General features: G+C 39.9%; 1 protein-coding gene across 5 annotated transcripts in view; it reads right to left on the reverse strand.

Annotated features, from left to right (window-relative positions):
* Positions 1-18,631, reverse strand: part of LOC123512075 (peroxisomal acyl-coenzyme A oxidase 3-like) — a 97,508-nt gene that overhangs the window by 3,091 nt on the left and 75,786 nt on the right. For 3 of the 5 annotated variants that reach the window (XM_045268264.1, XM_045268267.1, XM_045268266.1), the window contains exons 2-14: positions 16,471-16,659; positions 15,599-15,757; positions 14,463-14,609; positions 13,508-13,655; positions 12,832-13,006; positions 11,640-11,755; positions 10,732-10,892; positions 5,585-5,707; positions 4,795-4,915; positions 2,397-2,630; positions 1,535-1,701; positions 806-935; positions 419-573 (exon numbers count right to left, since the gene is read on the reverse strand). In XM_045268264.1, the coding sequence (XP_045124199.1) occupies positions 419-573; positions 806-935; positions 1,535-1,701; positions 2,397-2,630; positions 4,795-4,915; positions 5,585-5,707; positions 10,732-10,892; positions 11,640-11,755; positions 12,832-13,006; positions 13,508-13,655; positions 14,463-14,609; positions 15,599-15,757; positions 16,471-16,659 (2,025 nt within the window). Of the gene's footprint in view, positions 1-418; positions 574-805; positions 936-1,534; positions 1,702-2,396; positions 2,631-4,794; positions 4,916-5,584; positions 5,708-10,731; positions 10,893-11,639; positions 11,756-12,831; positions 13,007-13,507; positions 13,656-14,462; positions 14,610-15,598; positions 15,758-16,470; positions 16,660-17,024; positions 17,087-18,397; positions 18,554-18,631 lie in introns of those variants that run through there. The other 2 variants (XM_045268268.1, XM_045268265.1) reach the window with 2 other exon arrangements.

Genomic DNA, 18,631 nt, shown 5'->3' on the forward strand with positions numbered 1-18,631 from the left:
AGATGTTACCCTATGGAATGAGCTCAGAGCTCATTATTTCCGATCTTCGGATAGGCCTGAGACCAGGCACACACCACACACCAGGACAACAAGGTCACAACTCCTCGATTTACATCCCGTACCTACTCACTGCTAGGTGAACAGGGTCTACACGTGAAAGGAGACACACCCAAATATCTCCACCCGGCTGGGGAATCGAACCCCGGTCCTCTGGCTTGTGAAGCCAGCGCTCTAACCACTGAGCTACCGTGTGTGTGTGTGAATTCTTTTTTTTTCATATTAGGGCATGAGATCCAATGAAGTGAACACACAAGCTTGTGAAGGCAGTATAGTACAGAACATAAAATCAAACTGTCCTGTACCACTTAACACAATATCACAGATAAACAAGCAAGAAACAGACACACAGACTCCTCACCTTGCCATCAGCGTTGCCAAGCACTGAGTGGAGGAAGAAATCAGGAGGTGCCAGGGAGTCAACCAGAGCCACAGCATCTGGCAGCAGTTCCCCACACAGCTGCCGGATGTGTTGCTGTGCTGTTGTGATGAGGCTACGGTCCACCACCAGCCCACCTGTGGTAGGTTTGTTAGTGGTGAAGAGTGAGTCTAGTATAGTTCCTGTATTTCTAAAGATGAAAATTGAGTTTAGTCTTTTTCTTCTCTAATATATTTGCCAAATGATTCTGATCTAATCTTTTCTTTACTCTAAAACACACACACTAGTGCATGTGGTGTTGTGTGACTCCTATGCTGTGGTGGTGAGTGTTTGCTGCACCACCCAACAGCATTCAATACTGGCACACACCTTCAACAAGAGGTACCATGTGTTTCTCCATCTGGGTGAGACCGTACAGCGCACACAGGCGGTATAGGACAGGCTGCAGACTGGCTGGTGCCTCCTGTGCCCACTCCTCAAACCACGTCAGTACCACTTGCTGCAACACAACACTGGTATCAATGCCATCACTCCCATCAGTGTTTGCCCGGAGGGAAGGAAAGGTAAAGGAAAAATGTCGGAAGGTAATGGGTGAAATTACCAGATAATATGTCAGTACCACTTCCTGCATTACAACACTTCCACTGCCACTGTCAGGGGTGTCTGGTGAAAGTGAGTTGGTATGAGGAAAGGAAAGAAAAGGTTGAAAAGACTGAGGCAGACACACACATAAGAATACATCAATACCACTTGGTGCAACACAATACTGATATCAATGTTGCCATCATCATTAATGTCACGGGTGTTTGATAACAATGAGTTGGCTTGACAAAGGGAAAGGTGGTGAATGAAAGTAACCAGAAAGTAATGGATGAGTCAACACCACCCACTGCACACTAATATCAACACCACTGTCACTTGAGGGAAGGGAAGCTAATGTATGAAAGTAATGAGAAAGAATTACATATATAGATTAAAATGCACATGCACACACACACACTCTAACACATGGCAGTCCCTCTACAAAAAGAGACTCACCATTGATCATCATCCCCACCCATAAATCTGTCTAACCTAAGGAGGCAAGAGCAGACCTACCTTGACATATGCCAGGGAGAGAGTGTGGGCCAGATAGACCTGAATGTTGTTGCGCACAGTGAACTGGTCTTGTCCTGAGGCAGTGCGGGCGTCTAACTCAGCACTGGTCCGGAGACACAACCAGCACACCAGCCACTGCAGGGCTTGGCGACACACACTCACTAGCTCTGTCAGGGAGAAATTGGTATGTAAGCATTGCCTCTCCCTAACCCAAGACACATGAACAATACTGGGCCACTGTATTGTAAGGCAACACACACTGCCAGCTCTGTCAGGGAAATGTAGCAGTAATAATAATTAGACAAAGATATTGAGAAGGAAAAAAAACAGCATGGATGAGAAAAATAAAAGAAAACAAAAGCAATACAACAATGAGAAACAAAATGCTAAGGAGATATAGAGGAGATAACTGGTAGTAGTACTTGTGTGTTATAAATCAATGAGGATAGTGAGAGAGAAAAGTAATGTAGATGTGACAAGGAAATAAGAAACAAAACCACTGACAACCAAGACACTGGAGACACACAGTGAACAATGGTGAGATGTGAAGATGGCAGGGTGACAGAAGTGTGCAATGATAATATGGCAGGATAACAAGAGAAAAGAAAGTAGAAATATGAGAGGAAAATGTAAGACTATCACTAAAGGAAATAAGAAAATAATAAAAGTAGCATTAAAACTCATCCCTATTAATGAAGTGAGACTGGGTTAGGTTAGGCTAGGTTATCTATATAAAAAATAAATAAATAAAACAAAAATAAAACATAACTCATCCTTATTAATGGAGTTGAGTGAAGTTAGGTTAGGTTATCAATAAAGGAAATAAAAATAAAAGAATAGAGAAAGTAACATTACAACTGACCCTTGTTAGTGGAGTGTGGAGTGATGGGGGAGGTCGTCCATGGGTGGGAGAGGAGGTGGTCGGCGTGCTGCAGGTAATCCGTGGTGTGCATGGGGAAGAGACAGGTAGCAGCATCAGCCCTGTTGGCCCACACCCCGAGCAGCCAGTTGCTAGTCTGCTGCAGTAGGATGTTGTTGTCGCCTTCATAAGTGCAGTTAGCGTCATTGTCGTCCCGCAGCATGCCCAGACCACTGCCTGTGCACACCACAGAACACATGCCATCACCACTGCACTTATCTATTTATATGAGGACAAAATTAACCTAACCTAACTTAACCACAAGGCACAAGCCATCACCAATACACAGGTGTAGGTACTGTGCATGGAAGTACAGAGCGCAGAAAGTATCGAGCGTTTCAATTGCAAAAAAGTCATGTGGTACATAGTGCGCCTAACCTAACCTAACCTCACCACAGAACACACGCCATCACCAGTATATTTACATATTTACATTTTTATGTAAGAGGGGAAACCTAACCTAACCTAACCTCACCACAGAGCACATGCCATCACCAGTACATTTATTTATCTTTTTTCTACATGTAAGAGAGGAAAGTTATCTTTTATGGTTGTAGTGGTATTATTATTATTCTTTTATATATATATATATATATATATATATATATATATATATATATATATATATATATATATATATATATATATATATATATATATATACATAAGATGAGAGAACTAGTCAAAGGCAACCAAAAAGATAAAGAAAAAAATGCCCACTCAGTCATCACTCTCTTTTACAAAGCAAATAGTCAGCCAAAGGACAGGGGCAAATGTTGAACTGGGTCTGGTGTAAGTAACTGGATTTTTAGCAGTGTTTTTATGGTTCTTGTGAAGTTGCTGGGATTTCAATGGTGTTTTTGCGATTCTGTCTGTGATGGTCTGGCAATATTTTTCTTTAAGTAAAAGAGGAAAGCAGTTTTCTATGGGTGTAGTGAAAGTAATTGGATTTTTATCAGTGTTTTTAAGGTTCTAGTGAAGTTGCTGGGTTTTCAATGGTGTTTTTTGTGATTCTGGTGATGGTCTAACAAGATTTTTTTTATGTAAGAGGGAGAAAGCTGTTTTGTATGGGTGTAGTGGTAGTTTAGCTGGGTCTGATGGAAGTCATTGGATTTTTAGCAGTGTTTTTAAGGTTCTAGTGATATTGGTGGGTTTTCAATGTTTTTGTGATTCTTGTGATAGTCTGACAGGATCTTTTTTTTTTTTTTATGTAAGAAGGGAAAACTGACCAAGGGCAACAAAAAAACATAAAAAAAGGCACAATTAGTTACCATTCCCCTTGCAAGTCCAAAAGAGTTAGCCAAAAGAAAGGGATAAATGTCTTGAAACCACCCTCTTAAATGAAGTCAAGTTGTCATTAGAGGGTACTAGGCCATCACAGGAACCATGCAGCATCCCTGAAGGCCTTGCTAACTCCCACAACAGTCTCTCACACTACCACCAACATGGGGCATCCTTCAACACTTTGGTGGAATTGTAAAAACCTTTGAAAACCCTAATAGTGTCATTTAAGAGGGAGGTTTCAAGACATTTATCCATTTATTTTGGCTAACTCTCTACGACCTGCAAGGGGATTGGCAACTAAGTAGTTATATATATATATATATATATATATATATATATATATATATATATATATATATATATATATATATATATATATATATATATATTGCCCTTGGCCAGTTACTTCCTCTTACATAAATAAAAATGATCCTGTTAACCCCTTCAGTACCAAGACATGTTTCTATATTCATTCTGCTTGTTTTTTAGTGATTCTATACAGCTTCAGATACTCATGTGGGGATTGAAATAGTAACTGATCTCCTGACTTCCATAGACCCTTCCTAATTTCAATAAAGTGGTTAAATCATACATAGATCTAAAGGTGAAAATGTGTTCCAATATTGAAGGGGTTAATCCATCACTAGAATCATGAAAACAACCTTGAAAAAACCAACAACTTCACTAAAACTCAAAAAACACTCCTAAAAATCTAATCACTTCCACTTGACTCAGTTAATTCTTTTACAACTAGGACACATATTTACCTTGAATTTTGGGTATGATTAAATGATTTTATTGACATTGGGAAAGTCTAAGGAGGTCAGAAGATTAATGGCCATAGTCTTCACTATCTTAATCCTCGCATAAGTTTCTGACGCTAAACAAAATCAACAAATAGTAAGTAGAATAAATATAGAAATGTGTCATGGTACTGAAGGGATTAAACTACCCCTACACCCATACAAAATATCCCAAAAATAAAATAAAATAAAACCCCAATTACAAACCATAAGATCCTATCAAAACAAAAGATAAGACAAAAGAAATCACTCACATTTCAAGTAGCCATGTCCACCACAAGCTTCTCGACACTCCTGAATGCAGTCTCGGGCCAGCCACCCAGACAGAGGCTTCCCAGCGGAGGACAGGCCATGCACCTCCTGGCCAAACAGTGCCTGGGGAACAGTTGACTTACCATAAGTATAAGCAAGAGAAAGCCTTAATTAAAACAGACCCCTTCACTAGAAAAGATATTGAGGAATGTGATAAAGGTGATACAGACAAGATTCTCAGGTTTAGTAATCATGGTAGGATGGAGCAACAAGTCCACAATTGATGCAAATGTGAAGGTTGATTGGAAAGAAAACGTTAGCGCCAAAAAACAGTGTTCGTTGATAGAGGAAAATGTGAAAACAGACTAGAAAGAAAGAAAGTTAGTGTCAAAAAGTAGTGTTCGTTGACAGAGGAAGATGAGAAGGAAAGAAAGCAATATAGTGTTAAAAAGTGTTTCCTGAGAGAGGTAATGAAGTGACATTGGTGGAATAGTGAGTGGTGATTAGACAAGATCTCAAACGTTAGTAATCAGGACAGAAGAGAGTAACAAATTCAAGACTGACAAAGATCAATAAAAAAGATAATGCAAGTGAAATCAAAGAAATAACAATGGTAACAGGACCCTTAGAATTAGTTATCAGAACAGGAAAAAAAGTTATGCAATAAAAAAATAGATGTTTTTGTCAGTGTATCAGCCACTCATCGGAAAAGTCACAATGAGAGGCTGATACTAGAAAGAGCAGTTAAGGCCTAAGTCTAAGCAGGTGACCCTTCCCAAAGCCTCTCCTCACCAGCCTGTCCTTGTCCTCTGGCTGCAGCGACTCCATGCGGAACTCAAAGAAGTGCTTGGCGAAAGTCTTGGCAAAGGTGTCCATTGCGTAAGTGGCTGCGATGTACGGGAACAGACGCCATTGCTGTAATGAGGATGTGTGTTGTGAAGGAAGGAAAGGGGTGGCTTGTTGAACCTTGACAAATGTGTTTACACACACACACACACACACACACACGAACTATAATGATGGGAGATTTTAATTGTAAAGAGGTGTGTTAGGAGGACTGGTCAATGGAGGGATCAGAGACAACATGGGGAAATACACTATTGACACTGGCAATGGAAAATGTGTTAACTCAGTGGGTCAAAGAAGATACTAGGTTTGGAGGAGAGGGAGCATCGTCAAAACTGGACTTGGTCTTTAGTACAGAGCCAATGGTCATTGAGGAGATGAGGGTGGAGTGCCCTTTAGCAAAGAGTGATCATGCAGTTTTGGAGTTCAAGGTGATAGATGAAGAGAAATCTAGAAGAAATGAAGAATATAAAGTGGGAAGATGGAATTATGCCAAGACAGATTTTGGAAACCTAAAGAAATTCTTTCAAGAGACAAATTGGATGAAATTCAAGAGTGCTAAGGAGCAAATGAAAAGTGGAAGGAATTTATAAAAATATACAAAGAAGGTGAGAAAAATTTGTACCAATAAGACAACATAGAGAAGTTGGAAAGCAGGACTGGTTTAACGATAGATGTGAAAAGGCTAGAACAAGAAAAGAGGATGCATGGAAGAGGTGGAGAAGGAAAAGACGGATTAAGCAGTGGGAAAGTTACAAAAGAGCAAGAAATGAATATGTGTTGATTAGAAGAGAAGAAAGAAAGAAACAAGAAAAGGATATAATTGATAAATGTAAAGACCAACCAAGGCTTTTTACAGACATGTGAACAACAACATCAAAAATAGAGAAAGTATTGAAAGTTTAGAAGTAAATGGAGTATGCAGTGAAGATCCCAGGAAATGGCAGAGGCTATGAATGGATGCTTTCGGAAGGTATTCACAAAGGAGACTGCTTTTGACAAACCACTGGTAATGGAACAGAAAGGGATTATGAAGGAGTTTCAAGTAACTGTGGAGGAGATCAAGAATATGATGGGGAGTTTAGAAGTGAGAAAAGCTGTGGGACCTGATGGGGTATCAGGATGGATTTTAAGAGAATGCAGGAGCAACTGGCAGAAAAAGTTTGTGAAGTAATTGATGCCTCATTAAGGGAAGGTGTAGTGCCCCAAGACTGGAAAAGAGCTAACATTGTCCCAATCTATAAATCAGGTAACAAGAGAGACCCATTGAACTATAGACCAGTGTCACTTACAAGTGTGGTAGCTAAGATGTGTGAGAGGGTGGTGAAGAATAGATGGACAGACTTCTTGGAGAAAATGACATACTTTGTGAGTGTCAATTTGGTTTTAGAAAAGGGCGTTCATGCACGACAAACCTGATATGTTACTATTCGAGGGTGATAGATGTAATACAGGAAAGAGATGGTTGGGCTGATGGAATATATCTGGATTTAAAAAAGGCCTTTGATAAGGTACCACACCGGAGACTGATCTGGAAACTTGAAATGGTAGGAGGAGTGCATGGCAGTTTACTAAAATGGATGGAAGACTTTTGGTAGGAAGAGAAATGAGAACAATAATTAAGGACAGACCATCAGAATGGGGCTTGGTGGAGAGTGGAGTTCCACAGGGATCAGTGTTGGCACCAGTAATGTTCGGTCTACATAAATGACATGGTGGATGGGGTGTCCAGTTATGTGAGCCTATTTGCAGACGATGCAAAATTGTTAAGAAAAGTGAGATGTGACAAAGATTGCGAACTACTCCAGGAAGACTTGGACAGAATATGGAAATGGAGCTGTACATGGCAAATGGAGTTCAACACGACAAAATGCAAGAAAATAGAGTTTGGCAAGAGTGAAAGAAGAATCAGGAGTATGTACAAGATAGGAAATGAAGACATAAAACCAGTCATGAAGAAAAAGACCTTGGGGTGACAATTACCAATGACCTATCGCCAGAGAGACATATAAACAAAATAATTGGAGAAGTATTGAACTTATTGAGGAACATAAGAGTGGCGTTCAGATATTTAGATGAAGAAATGATGAAGAAAATAATTACTGCAATGATAAGACCGAGGCTTGAATATGCAACAATACAGTGGGCTCCGAACTTAAAGAAACACATAAGGAAACTAGAGAAAGTACAGAGGGCTGCAACAAAATGGTGCCTGACTTAAGAGATTTGACTTATGAAGACAGACTGAAAAGAATGCAACTTCCGACCCTGGAAAACAGAAGAGAAAGGGGAGACCTGATAGCAATATACAGAGTGATGATTGGCATGGAAAAATGGATAGGGAAGATCTGTGTATGTGGAATGAAAGAATGTCGAGAGGGCATGGGAAAAACTAAAATGGCCACTTATAGGAGAGATGTGAAAAATATAGCTTCCTCATAGAAGGGTGGAAGCATGGAATAGTTTAGACGTGGAAGTGGTCAACGCAAGGAATATTCATGATTTTAAGAAAAAGCTGGACATTAATAGATATGGAGACGGGACAACACGAGCATAGCTCTTTTCCCGTATGTTACAATTAGGTAAATACAATTAGGTAAATACACACACACACACACACACACACACAAAAGAGCAAGAAATGAATATGTGTTGATTAGAAGAGAAGAAAGAAAGAAACAAGAAAAGGATATAATTGATAAATGTAAAGACCAACCAAGGCTTTTTTAGACATGTGAACAACAACATCAAAAATAGAGAAAGTATTGAAAGTTTAGAAGTAAATGGAGTATGCAGTGAAGATCCCAGGGAAATGGCAGAGGCTATGAATGGATGCTTTCGGAAGGTATTCACAAAGGAGACTGCTTTTGACAAACCACTGGTAATGGAACAGAAAGGGATTATGAAGGAGTTTCAAGTAACTGTGGAGGAGATCAAGAATATGATGGGGAGTTTAGAAGTGAGAAAAGCTGTGGGACCTGATGGGGTATCAGGATGGATTTTAAGAGAATGCAGGGAGCAACTGGCAGAAAAAGTTTGTGAAGTAATTGATGCCTCATTAAGGGAAGGTGTAGTGCCCCAAGACTGGAAAAGAGCTAACATTGTCCCAATCTATAAATCAGGTAACAAGAGAGACCCATTGAACTATAGACCAGTGTCACTTACAAGTGTGGTAGCTAAGATGTGTGAGAGGGTGGTGAAGAATAGATGGACAGACTTCTTGGAGAAAAATGACATACTTTGTGAGTGTCAATTTGGTTTTAGAAAAGGGCGTTCATGCACGACAAACCTGATATGTTACTATTCGAGGGTGATAGATGTAATACAGGAAAGAGATGGTTGGGCTGATGGAATATATCTGGATTTAAAAAGGCCTTTGATAAGGTACCACACGGAGACTGATCTGGAAACTTGAAATGGTAGGAGGAGTGCATGGCAGTTTACTAAAATGGATGGAAGACTTTTGGTAGGAAGAGAAATGAGAACAATAATTAAGGACAGACCATCAGAATGGGGCTTGGTGGAGAGTGGAGTTCCACAGGGATCAGTGTTGGCACCAGTAATGTTTGCGGTCTACATAAATGACATGGTGGATGGGGTGTCCAGTTATGTGAGCCTATTTGCAGACGATGCAAAATTGTTAAGAAAAGTGAGATGTGACAAAGATTGCGAACTACTCCAGGAAGACTTGGACAGAATATGGAAATGGAGCTGTACATGGCAAATGGAGTTCAACACGACAAAATGCAAGAAAATAGAGTTTGGCAAGAGTGAAAGAAGAATCAGGAGTATGTACAAGATAGGAAATGAAGACATAAAACCAGTCATGAAGAAAAAGACCTTGGGGTGACAATTACCAATGACCTATCGCCAGAGAGACATATAAACAAAATAATTGGAGAAGTATTGAACTTATTGAGGAACATAAGAGTGGCGTTCAGATATTTAGATGAAGAAATGATGAAGAAAATAATTACTGCAATGATAAGACCGAGGCTTGAATATGCAACAATACAGTGGGCTCGAACTTAAAGAAACACATAAGGAAACTAGAGAAAGTACAGAGGGCTGCAACAAAAATGGTGCCTGACTTAAGAGATTTGACTTATGAAGACAGACTGAAAAGAATGCAACTTCCGACCCTGGAAAACAGAAGAGAAAGGGAGACCTGATAGCAATATACAGAGTGATGATTGGCATGGAAAAATGGATAGGGAAGATCTGTGTATGTGGAATGAAAGAATGTCGAGAGGGCATGGGAAAAACTAAAATGGCCACTTATAGGAGAGATGTGAAAAAATATAGCTTCCCTCATAGAAGGGTGGAAGCATGGAATAGTTTAGACGTGGAAGTGGTCAACGCAAGGAATATTCATGATTTTAAGAAAAAGCTGGACATTAATAGATATGGAGACGGGACAACACGAGCATAGCTCTTTTCCCGTATGTTACAATTAGGTAAATACACACACACACACACACACACACACACACACACACACACACACACACACACACACACACACACACACACACAGATTCACTTACATAGATGAAGAGATGATGAAAAAATTAATAGAATATATGATTTGACATAAACTAGAATATGCTGCACTTATTTGGTCACCACATAATACAAGAAGATGTAAGGAAGATAGGAAGGATTCAAAGAATCACAACCAAATTGGTTCCAAATTTGTGAGAAATTAAAGAGATTCAAACTTCCAACACTGCAACAAAAGAGGGAAAGAGGAGACACACTTGCTATATACAGGGCATTGAGGGGATGGACCAAGTAGGCAAAGAAGACTTATTGGTGTGGGACTCAAAAGATACAAGGGGACACGGCAAGAAATTGAAAAACACCACATGTAGAAGAGACATTAAGAAATATAGTTTTCCCAAATAGAAGCACAGAAATATGGAACATTTTTGGATGAAACAGTGGTTCAAGCAAAAAATATTCCTGAATTTAAGGCTAAGCTGAATGATTTTGAATATGGAGACAGGACAACACCAGCAGAGCTCTTTTCCAGTAAAGCACAACTAGGTAAATACAACTAGATAAATAAACACACACACACACACCCTTACCTGTAGTGGATATTCAATGACAGACAGCTCCTTATCCGCTAGCCCAAACTGCTTCCGTGCGGCTGAATAGCGGATAGCGATGGTGATGCTCTTCCTGAGGTACACCACGCCAAACCCTATGATTCCCACTCGCCCCACAGACAGGTTCCCCAGCGAGGCGCCTGAGGGAGTGAGCTATGAGGGGCATGCATTGCACAAGTGTTATGATGACCTGAAGATGTACAGTATCCTTAAACACTTCCACATTGTACCTCCATTATGTTTAAAAGACTTCAGTTTAGGTTACATAGGTTTTAAAGAGTGTGTTTATGGTTCTAGTGACAGATTAACAAAACTACAGCATTTACAGGAGAAACATTAATAATTTCTGTGGGTGAGTTTATGGTTCTAGTGACAAGACTAAATTATCTACAAGAGAAACCCTATAATTTCTGTGGCATTTGATATAGAGAGAATCTCAATTGGATCCCCCTCTTAAACTCCATCACTCCCTCTGGAAAGGTGGAAGTGGAGGTGTAGAGAAAAAAAAAAAAAAAAAATAGATATGGTGTGAGAGAGCTGGGAAAGGAGAGATGGATAGGGAGAAGTGGAAAAAGAGAGGTGAATAGGGAAAGGAAGAAAGGGAGTAAATGTATTTTAAGAGATGGAAAAGGAGAGGAGGTGAATGGGAAGAGGGGAAGAAAGAAGAGGTGGAGAGGAAGAGATGGAAAAGGAGAGGGAGTAAATATGGCTTAAGAGACATGGAAAGGAGAAGTGGAAAGGGGGGAGGAGGAAAGGTAATATATATGACTTAAGAGAGATGGAAAAGGAGAGGTAGAGGGCAAATAAATCAAAAGAAATGGATATATAGAGTTGGATAAGAAGCATTTCAAGAGAGGTGGCCAGGAGTGCACTGGACAACAACAGACCAAATCTCTTGCTGGGGTCCCTGTAGGGCGTCTCGTAGGTACCGTCAGGAGTCACGTCACCAGTACGGTTCAGTAAGTTCTCCCGAGGAACTGAGTAGTGGTCAAACATCATCACTCTAACGAGAGAGAGAGAGAGAGAGAGAGAGAGAGAGAGAGAGAGAGAGAGAGAGAGAGAGAGAGAGAGAGAGAGAGAGAGAGAGAGAGAATTAGTTTACTGAACTTCTCTATTTAAAGACCAAAAGAAGTAGACTGACTCATCACCACCAGCCTGATTACTAATTTTATTCCAGTGTCTTCTCACTAACTTTTTTCTGGCTTCTTGTACACCTAAACTGGAGCATCTCTAATATAAAACACAAAAAAAGAGAAGTGAAATAAATAAAGTAAACAAATAAAGTATGTCTCTTCCAGTCTATGTAAGAACCAGTGAGATGCAATAAAGCAGTGATGGTCCAGCAGGGTGCATAAGCTGGAAACACTGGGACACATGGAGCGTATCACCTGTCCAGCGTACAGTGGGAAAAGAGGAAGAAAACTGAGTCATGTAAGAATTCATTTCAAGCGACATCAAAGAATTATAAAGCTTGTGTGTTGTATTTGTACATTACACACAGATGCAGCTCACACCCCAGATGTTTAAAACATTGCATTTTGTTTCATACCAATCATTTAGTTTTAGATCTGAGTAGCTATTTTCTAGATTTAGAATACACTCCAAAAAATTTCACTCATACATTACCAAGCATCAAAATAGGAAAGAAACATTAATACTCATATAAATTCTGGCAATTACTTACACTAGACAAAACAATACATGTGAATCACTCGTATATGGGTAACTCTCAATTTACACGATAGATATGTTCCAAGAGGCATCGCGTATTTCAAAATTCGCGTAAAACAAACTTGTAATTCTCATAAGAAACAATTTTTCGCTCATGTATTAACAAAAACACATAAATTAAACACATGTAAATCAAGAGTTCCCTGTACATTAAAATTTATCACATGTCTTACTTCTACCCTCATCACCCTCAAAACAGCATGAATTCTTTCCCAACCTACATCACAGCTAAACCACAGACAGGCAGGGTATTTTAGGTCATGTTAAGTTATTTAGCTACAACAAAACAAAACTAGGAATGAAGCAGTCAGAGTACCAGTGTGTCAGCATGCCAGAGTCCTCACCCACCCATTGTCAATCCCATTAAGGCCAATCTTGTGCCCCATGTCCACAATGGTAATGCCTGGGTAGGTCTGCAGCGTGTGAGGGTCTCGCAGTGGCACAATGAAGCAGTGGAGGCCGTGACACACGCCATCTGGAGTGTACAGCTGGGCAAACACGAGACCATGTGAGGCTGTCTTAGCTGTAGAGAAGGCAAAATGTAGGTGGTTAGATGTTGTTTGGGTAAGAAAATGTTGGTTGTTAGGTGCTGTTTGGGGAAGATAAGGCTGTGGAAATAGAAAATCTGTAAAACTAGATCTAAATAGCAAAGAAAAGTAGAGAATAGAAATATTAGATGAGAAAGGATAGATGAGAAGGGTGAAAAGTGAAAAGCAGCAGGTTAAATGTAGCTTCAGAAAGAATAGTATGTGTGGAAACTGATGGATGGTGTAGAAGAATATGTGATGGAGGAAAGCAAAACAATTCAAAACAGCAGAAGTAATGCATGAAATCTTTGGAAATATCGACGAAAGAAAAACCATAAAAAAAAAGATGACTAACGAAATTCTATGGCTGTGGGAGAAGAAAAATGTCTCCGAGTGGCTAGTGAGTAAAAAAACATGCCAAATAGTAATTAAAGCATTAACACACACACACACACACACACACACACACACACACACACACACACACACACACTCACCTAAGTTTCCCGCCCAGCACTTGGCCGCCTCAAAATCTGGAGAGTGGAGGATGAAGGCCTGGGAGGCAGGGTCATAGCGTGCCTCAGTCCGCATCCCTCGCACATTGGAGCCGTGGGACACCTCAGTCAGGCAGAAACACCCACCCATCTGTTGCACCAGGGACTGTGTTAGTGCCTCCACTAATACTAACTGTCACACCCAACCATCTCTAACACCAAGGACTGTGTTAGTGCCTCGACTGAATAAGTACTATCTGTTTGCATTGTTTGTAATGGGGAAAAGTCACTCCTATTTTTCAGGCATGAGGAAAAATATGGATGTTTAATGGGATGACAATGACTACTTCTATTGCAACTAAACTATTACTACTGCTACTACTACTACTACTACTACTACTACTACTACTACTACAACTACTACTACTACTACTACTACTGTTACTACTACTACTACTACTCATGAAGTTAAAGTCAAGCTGGATAAGAGATAGACATAGAGACAGGATACTGCAAGCTCTGACTGAACTATCCCTGCACCACAACTAAAGACACTAACAAGAACACACGCCTCCTGCTTCTTGAGTGCTGTCAGATACTTGTACAGTGCAGCAGTGCCTCTCAGCAGCCTGGACAATACAAAAACAGTTGCATTCAAAGCCACACAAGACAAGACATAGACATGGAAGAAATAAAGTACAAGCAGAGCTACACAAGGTGAACAAAACACTGTAAACACACTTCCTGCTTCCTGAGTGTCCTGCCTAACGTAACTCAAAAAAAATCTAATGCAAGGTAAACAAGAAAAATACAAAAGAGAGAGAGAGAGAGAGAGAGAGAGAGAGAGAGAGAGAGAGAGAGAGAGAGAGAGAGAGAGAGAGAGAGAGAGAGAGAGAGAGATATGCGGAGGTACAGACACTATTCTTTTCAGGGTAAATAGAACAATGTAAACAAACACCTCCTGCTTCTTGAGTGCCGCCAGATACTTGTAGTGCCTCTCAGTGCCCTGGCCAAGGATCCCTGATGCAATAAAGGTGGTGAGGAGTCCCTGTCTGGCTGCCAGGGAAAAGTCATACTCCCCCACCACAGCAGTCATGGCAGAGGGCTGAGGAAAGAAAACACTGGTGCTATAGCAATCTGGGAGCATAAATGGGTGAGAGAATCCAGCAGTTCTACTTTGTCACACTCTGAACACATGCCAAACACTTTCTGATTTAAACATTAACTATTATTCTATTTGAGAAAGGAAAACACTGGTGCCATAGCAAGCTGAGGCATAACTGGTATGAGAATCCAACAAACAGAGCTCTACTTTATCACACTCTGAGCACATGTAAAATATTTTCTGATTCATTCTATTTGAGACCCTGAAATTTCAAACTGATTGATACAAGGAGTGACATGAGAATCCAGCAGGTCTCCCTTATCAAACACTGTGGCAAACGTTGCTCATTCAAATGGGAACTGTTCAATTTTCTACTCGAGACACCAAAAGGAACAATTGAATATAAGAAAGCAAGGACTGGTGCAAGAAACCATCAAGTCAACCTCATCAAACTAAATAAACAGATGCAAAAACACTTCTTAATTCAAACATCAATTACAAAAAAAAAATAATAATAATAATAAAAAGCAACAGATTGGAAGGAATGAAAGGAATAAGCATGAAGAGGAAGGAATGAATAGAAAGGAAGAAGAATGAAGGAGCAGAAAGAGAAAGGAACTGGAAAGAAGGAATAGAAAGGAAACGTGGGCAGGAAGGAATGAAGCAGGAAAGACATGGAAAGGAATATGAAAGGGAATGAGAGAAGAAAGATAATGAGTGAATAGAAGGAAAAGTAATGGAAGGAAAGAATGACAGAAGAAAGACATGGAAAGGAAAGGAGAAAGAAACACATGGGGAGGAAATGAAGAAAGGGAAAATGACAAGACGAAAGAACAAGAGCAGAGAGACAAAGAAGAAACAAATGAAGGGAGAAAAGATTGGCTACCAAGGAAGATATAGAGAGACAAAATAAAGCAAATGGGCAGGAAGGAACTGAGTCACTGAGAAATTAAAAAAAGACACACACACACACACACACACACACTTACCTTTCTATAGTCAACGAGCATCTCCTTCTCATCACTAAACTTTGAATTGAGGAGTTTCTTGACTCGTCTGAAGGTGACAGAGCGCTCCTCCTCCAGCGTGAGGTCCCCCCCAGTGCGGTGGAACACTGGGTCGCCCTCCATGAAATTGTACAGGCTGTTCTGAAATTAAGCAATTTGTAATGAAATCCTGGTACCTTTTTGTATTTCTTTTTTTTTTTTTCTGGAGAGAGAGAGAGAGAGAGAGAGAGAGAGAGAGAGAGAGAGAGAGAGAGAGAGAGAGAGAGAGAGAGAGAGAGAGAGAGATATTCACTACAGATATCATTCCCCGAAGATAATGTGTAGCTTAAAATTCATGTCAAAATTATAAAGAGAAGTTTTGAAGCTTCCCTATATAAAATTTGATAAAAACAAAGAGTAAATAATAAAATACACAGACGATTCTCATCTCTATGGTACCTAACCTTACCTTACCTTACTTTACTTTCCAAACAATAATGTCAGGAGGATTAATGTAACCCTTCATCGGTCCATCCTCCCAAAAATAGGACAATTTTCATCTTATCCAAAAAAGAAGGACAATTTTTCATTTTCTCCACACAGAAGGACAATTTTCATCTTCTCTTAAAAGCAATGATGTGAGGAGGATCAATGTATGCCTCCATCTGTTCACCCTCCCAAAAAATTAAGGACAATTTTTCATCTCCTCCACACAGGAGGACAATTTTCATCTTACCTAAAAGCAATGATGTGAGGAGGATCAACGCAAGCCTTCATCTGTTTACTCTCACAAAAAATGAAGGACAATTTTTTCATTTCCTCCACACAGGACAATTTTTAATTTCCTCCAAAAAGAACAATTTTCATCTCCTTACCTTGAAAGCAATGATGTGAGGAGGATCAATGTATGCCTTCATCTCCTTCCAATTGAAAGACGCGCCAGCACGGTATTTGTCTAGTGGTCCAGATGGCAAGTCAGGCACCAGCTTATCCAGGTCAGTCCTCGCTGTGTCCCGCCACGTAAGTCGAGGAAGCTGCCATGGTAGTGATGGGGAGATGAACACCTGTGGACACCAACTCATGTCACCACCATTCCTTGTTTATGCTGACTCCTATGGCTATTATCATGGGTTATGCTGACTCCTATGGCTGTTATCATGAGTTATGCTGACTCCTATGGCTGTTATCATGAGTTATGCTGACTCCTATGGCTGTTATCTTGAGTTATGCTGAATCCTATGGCTGCTATTACGAGTTATGCTGACTCCTATGGCTGCTGTCATGGGTTATGCTGACTTCTATGGTTGCTATCATTGGTTATGCCAATTCCTATGGCTGCTATTACGAGTTATGCTAACTTCTACAAATGCTATGACACTCTCTTGTGTTCAAGGGTTATGCTAACTCCTACAGCTGCTGTCATACATACTCTTTTTTTTTGTTTTCAAGTTACGCTGCCATCGCACTCTCTTCTTCTCTCCTCAAGTGATGCTGTCAGAGATGTTTATATTTAGCTTCTAATGATTAAAAATGTTGTTGTGAGTTAGTATGGTGGATTTATCTGTGTTTTTCCAGTGTGATAATTTTATCGAGTGTAGTGGTGGTGATTTGGGCGTTGTTAGTGTTTTGTTTAATTGGCAGTTATGTGGTGCAAGTCATTGAGGTTTACCATGGGAGTTTTCAAAGTGGTGGTGATAGTTTAAAGCCCTGGTCAAAATTATCAAGGTTTTCAAGGGTGTTTTTATGGTGCTAGTAACTGCTACTGTGGTTTTCAATAGTTTTAATAGTGCTAGTTTTTTTTTTTTTTTTTTTTGTTTGTGCAACAGAGGAAAGCTGGCCCAAAACAACATAAAATTAAAATAAAGCCCCACTAAGTTGCCACTCCTCTTACAGGTCCAAGAGTTAGCCAAAATAAAAGGGGGGTGAACATTATCTATCAGTCCTTGTCAGCAGTGCATGACATGAATGTATGTTGTGGTAGTACACTCACTGCACTTCACATCTATCAAGTTTTCTTTCAAACGCTCGGCTATTACCGACTTATATTGATGCTTTTAAAAATCAACACTTGGCATCAAAAACAGTTGGATTAGGTTTACATTATTTTAGATTAGTTTTAAGATCAGGTTAGCTTAGATTAACCCCTTCAGTACCATAATGCATTTCCATATTCAATCTGCTTCCTATTTGGCAACTTTATACAGCTTCACAAACACATGGGGAGATCAAAATACTGAAGAATCTGGCCATTAATCTTCTAACCTCCATAGACCCTTACTAATATCAATAAAATGGTGAAATCATACATAAATCTCAAGGTAAAATATGTCCCAGTACTGACAGAATTAAGTTTGTTTTGGGTTTGGTTGGTCAGGAAAACCTAAACAGGCCAAATTTCGCATTTCCTTAAAAGGCTAAAGATACGAAAGATCATATTAAGCAAACGAAGGACCTCTTGTAAATGTTTACTACAAATGAACAAATGTGGTAGTTACTGGCGCTTCCAAGGTTGTTCTCATGATTGGAGAGACACTTTAACCCCTTCTGTACTGGGACACATTTTTACCTTACAATTTGTGAGTGATTAGACAGACCATTTTATTGACATTAGGAAGGGTCTATGGAAGTCAGAAAGTTTATGGCCAGTATTCACCGTTTTAATCCCCCACATTAGGTTCTCAAGCAGTATAAAATCACCAAATAGTAAGCAGAATGAATATGGAAATGCGTCATGGTACTGAAAGGGTTAATATGCTCTAGTGGAAATTATCAAGATTTCCAAGAATGTTTTCCTGATCTTACCAGTGAGACACGGGGAGTGACAGAAGTTGCGTGCACGAGTGGGAAAAAGGGAACAAGGGTTGCTAATGAAAGAGGGCAGCGAGTGCGTGAGATGTTGTTGTTTCACTGTTTCAGTAATACTATATAACCTTATCTTTACTTATCAGCAGCTCCTTATCAGACTATTGAGGATAATAAATGCTACAGAATGTTCCCAAGCAAAACTATGCACGGTCACTGCACTCTTTCAACTGC

Source organism: Portunus trituberculatus, chromosome 32 (assembly GCF_017591435.1).
Source record: "Portunus trituberculatus isolate SZX2019 chromosome 32, ASM1759143v1, whole genome shotgun sequence".
Lineage (NCBI taxonomy): Eukaryota > Metazoa > Arthropoda > Malacostraca > Decapoda > Portunidae > Portunus > Portunus trituberculatus.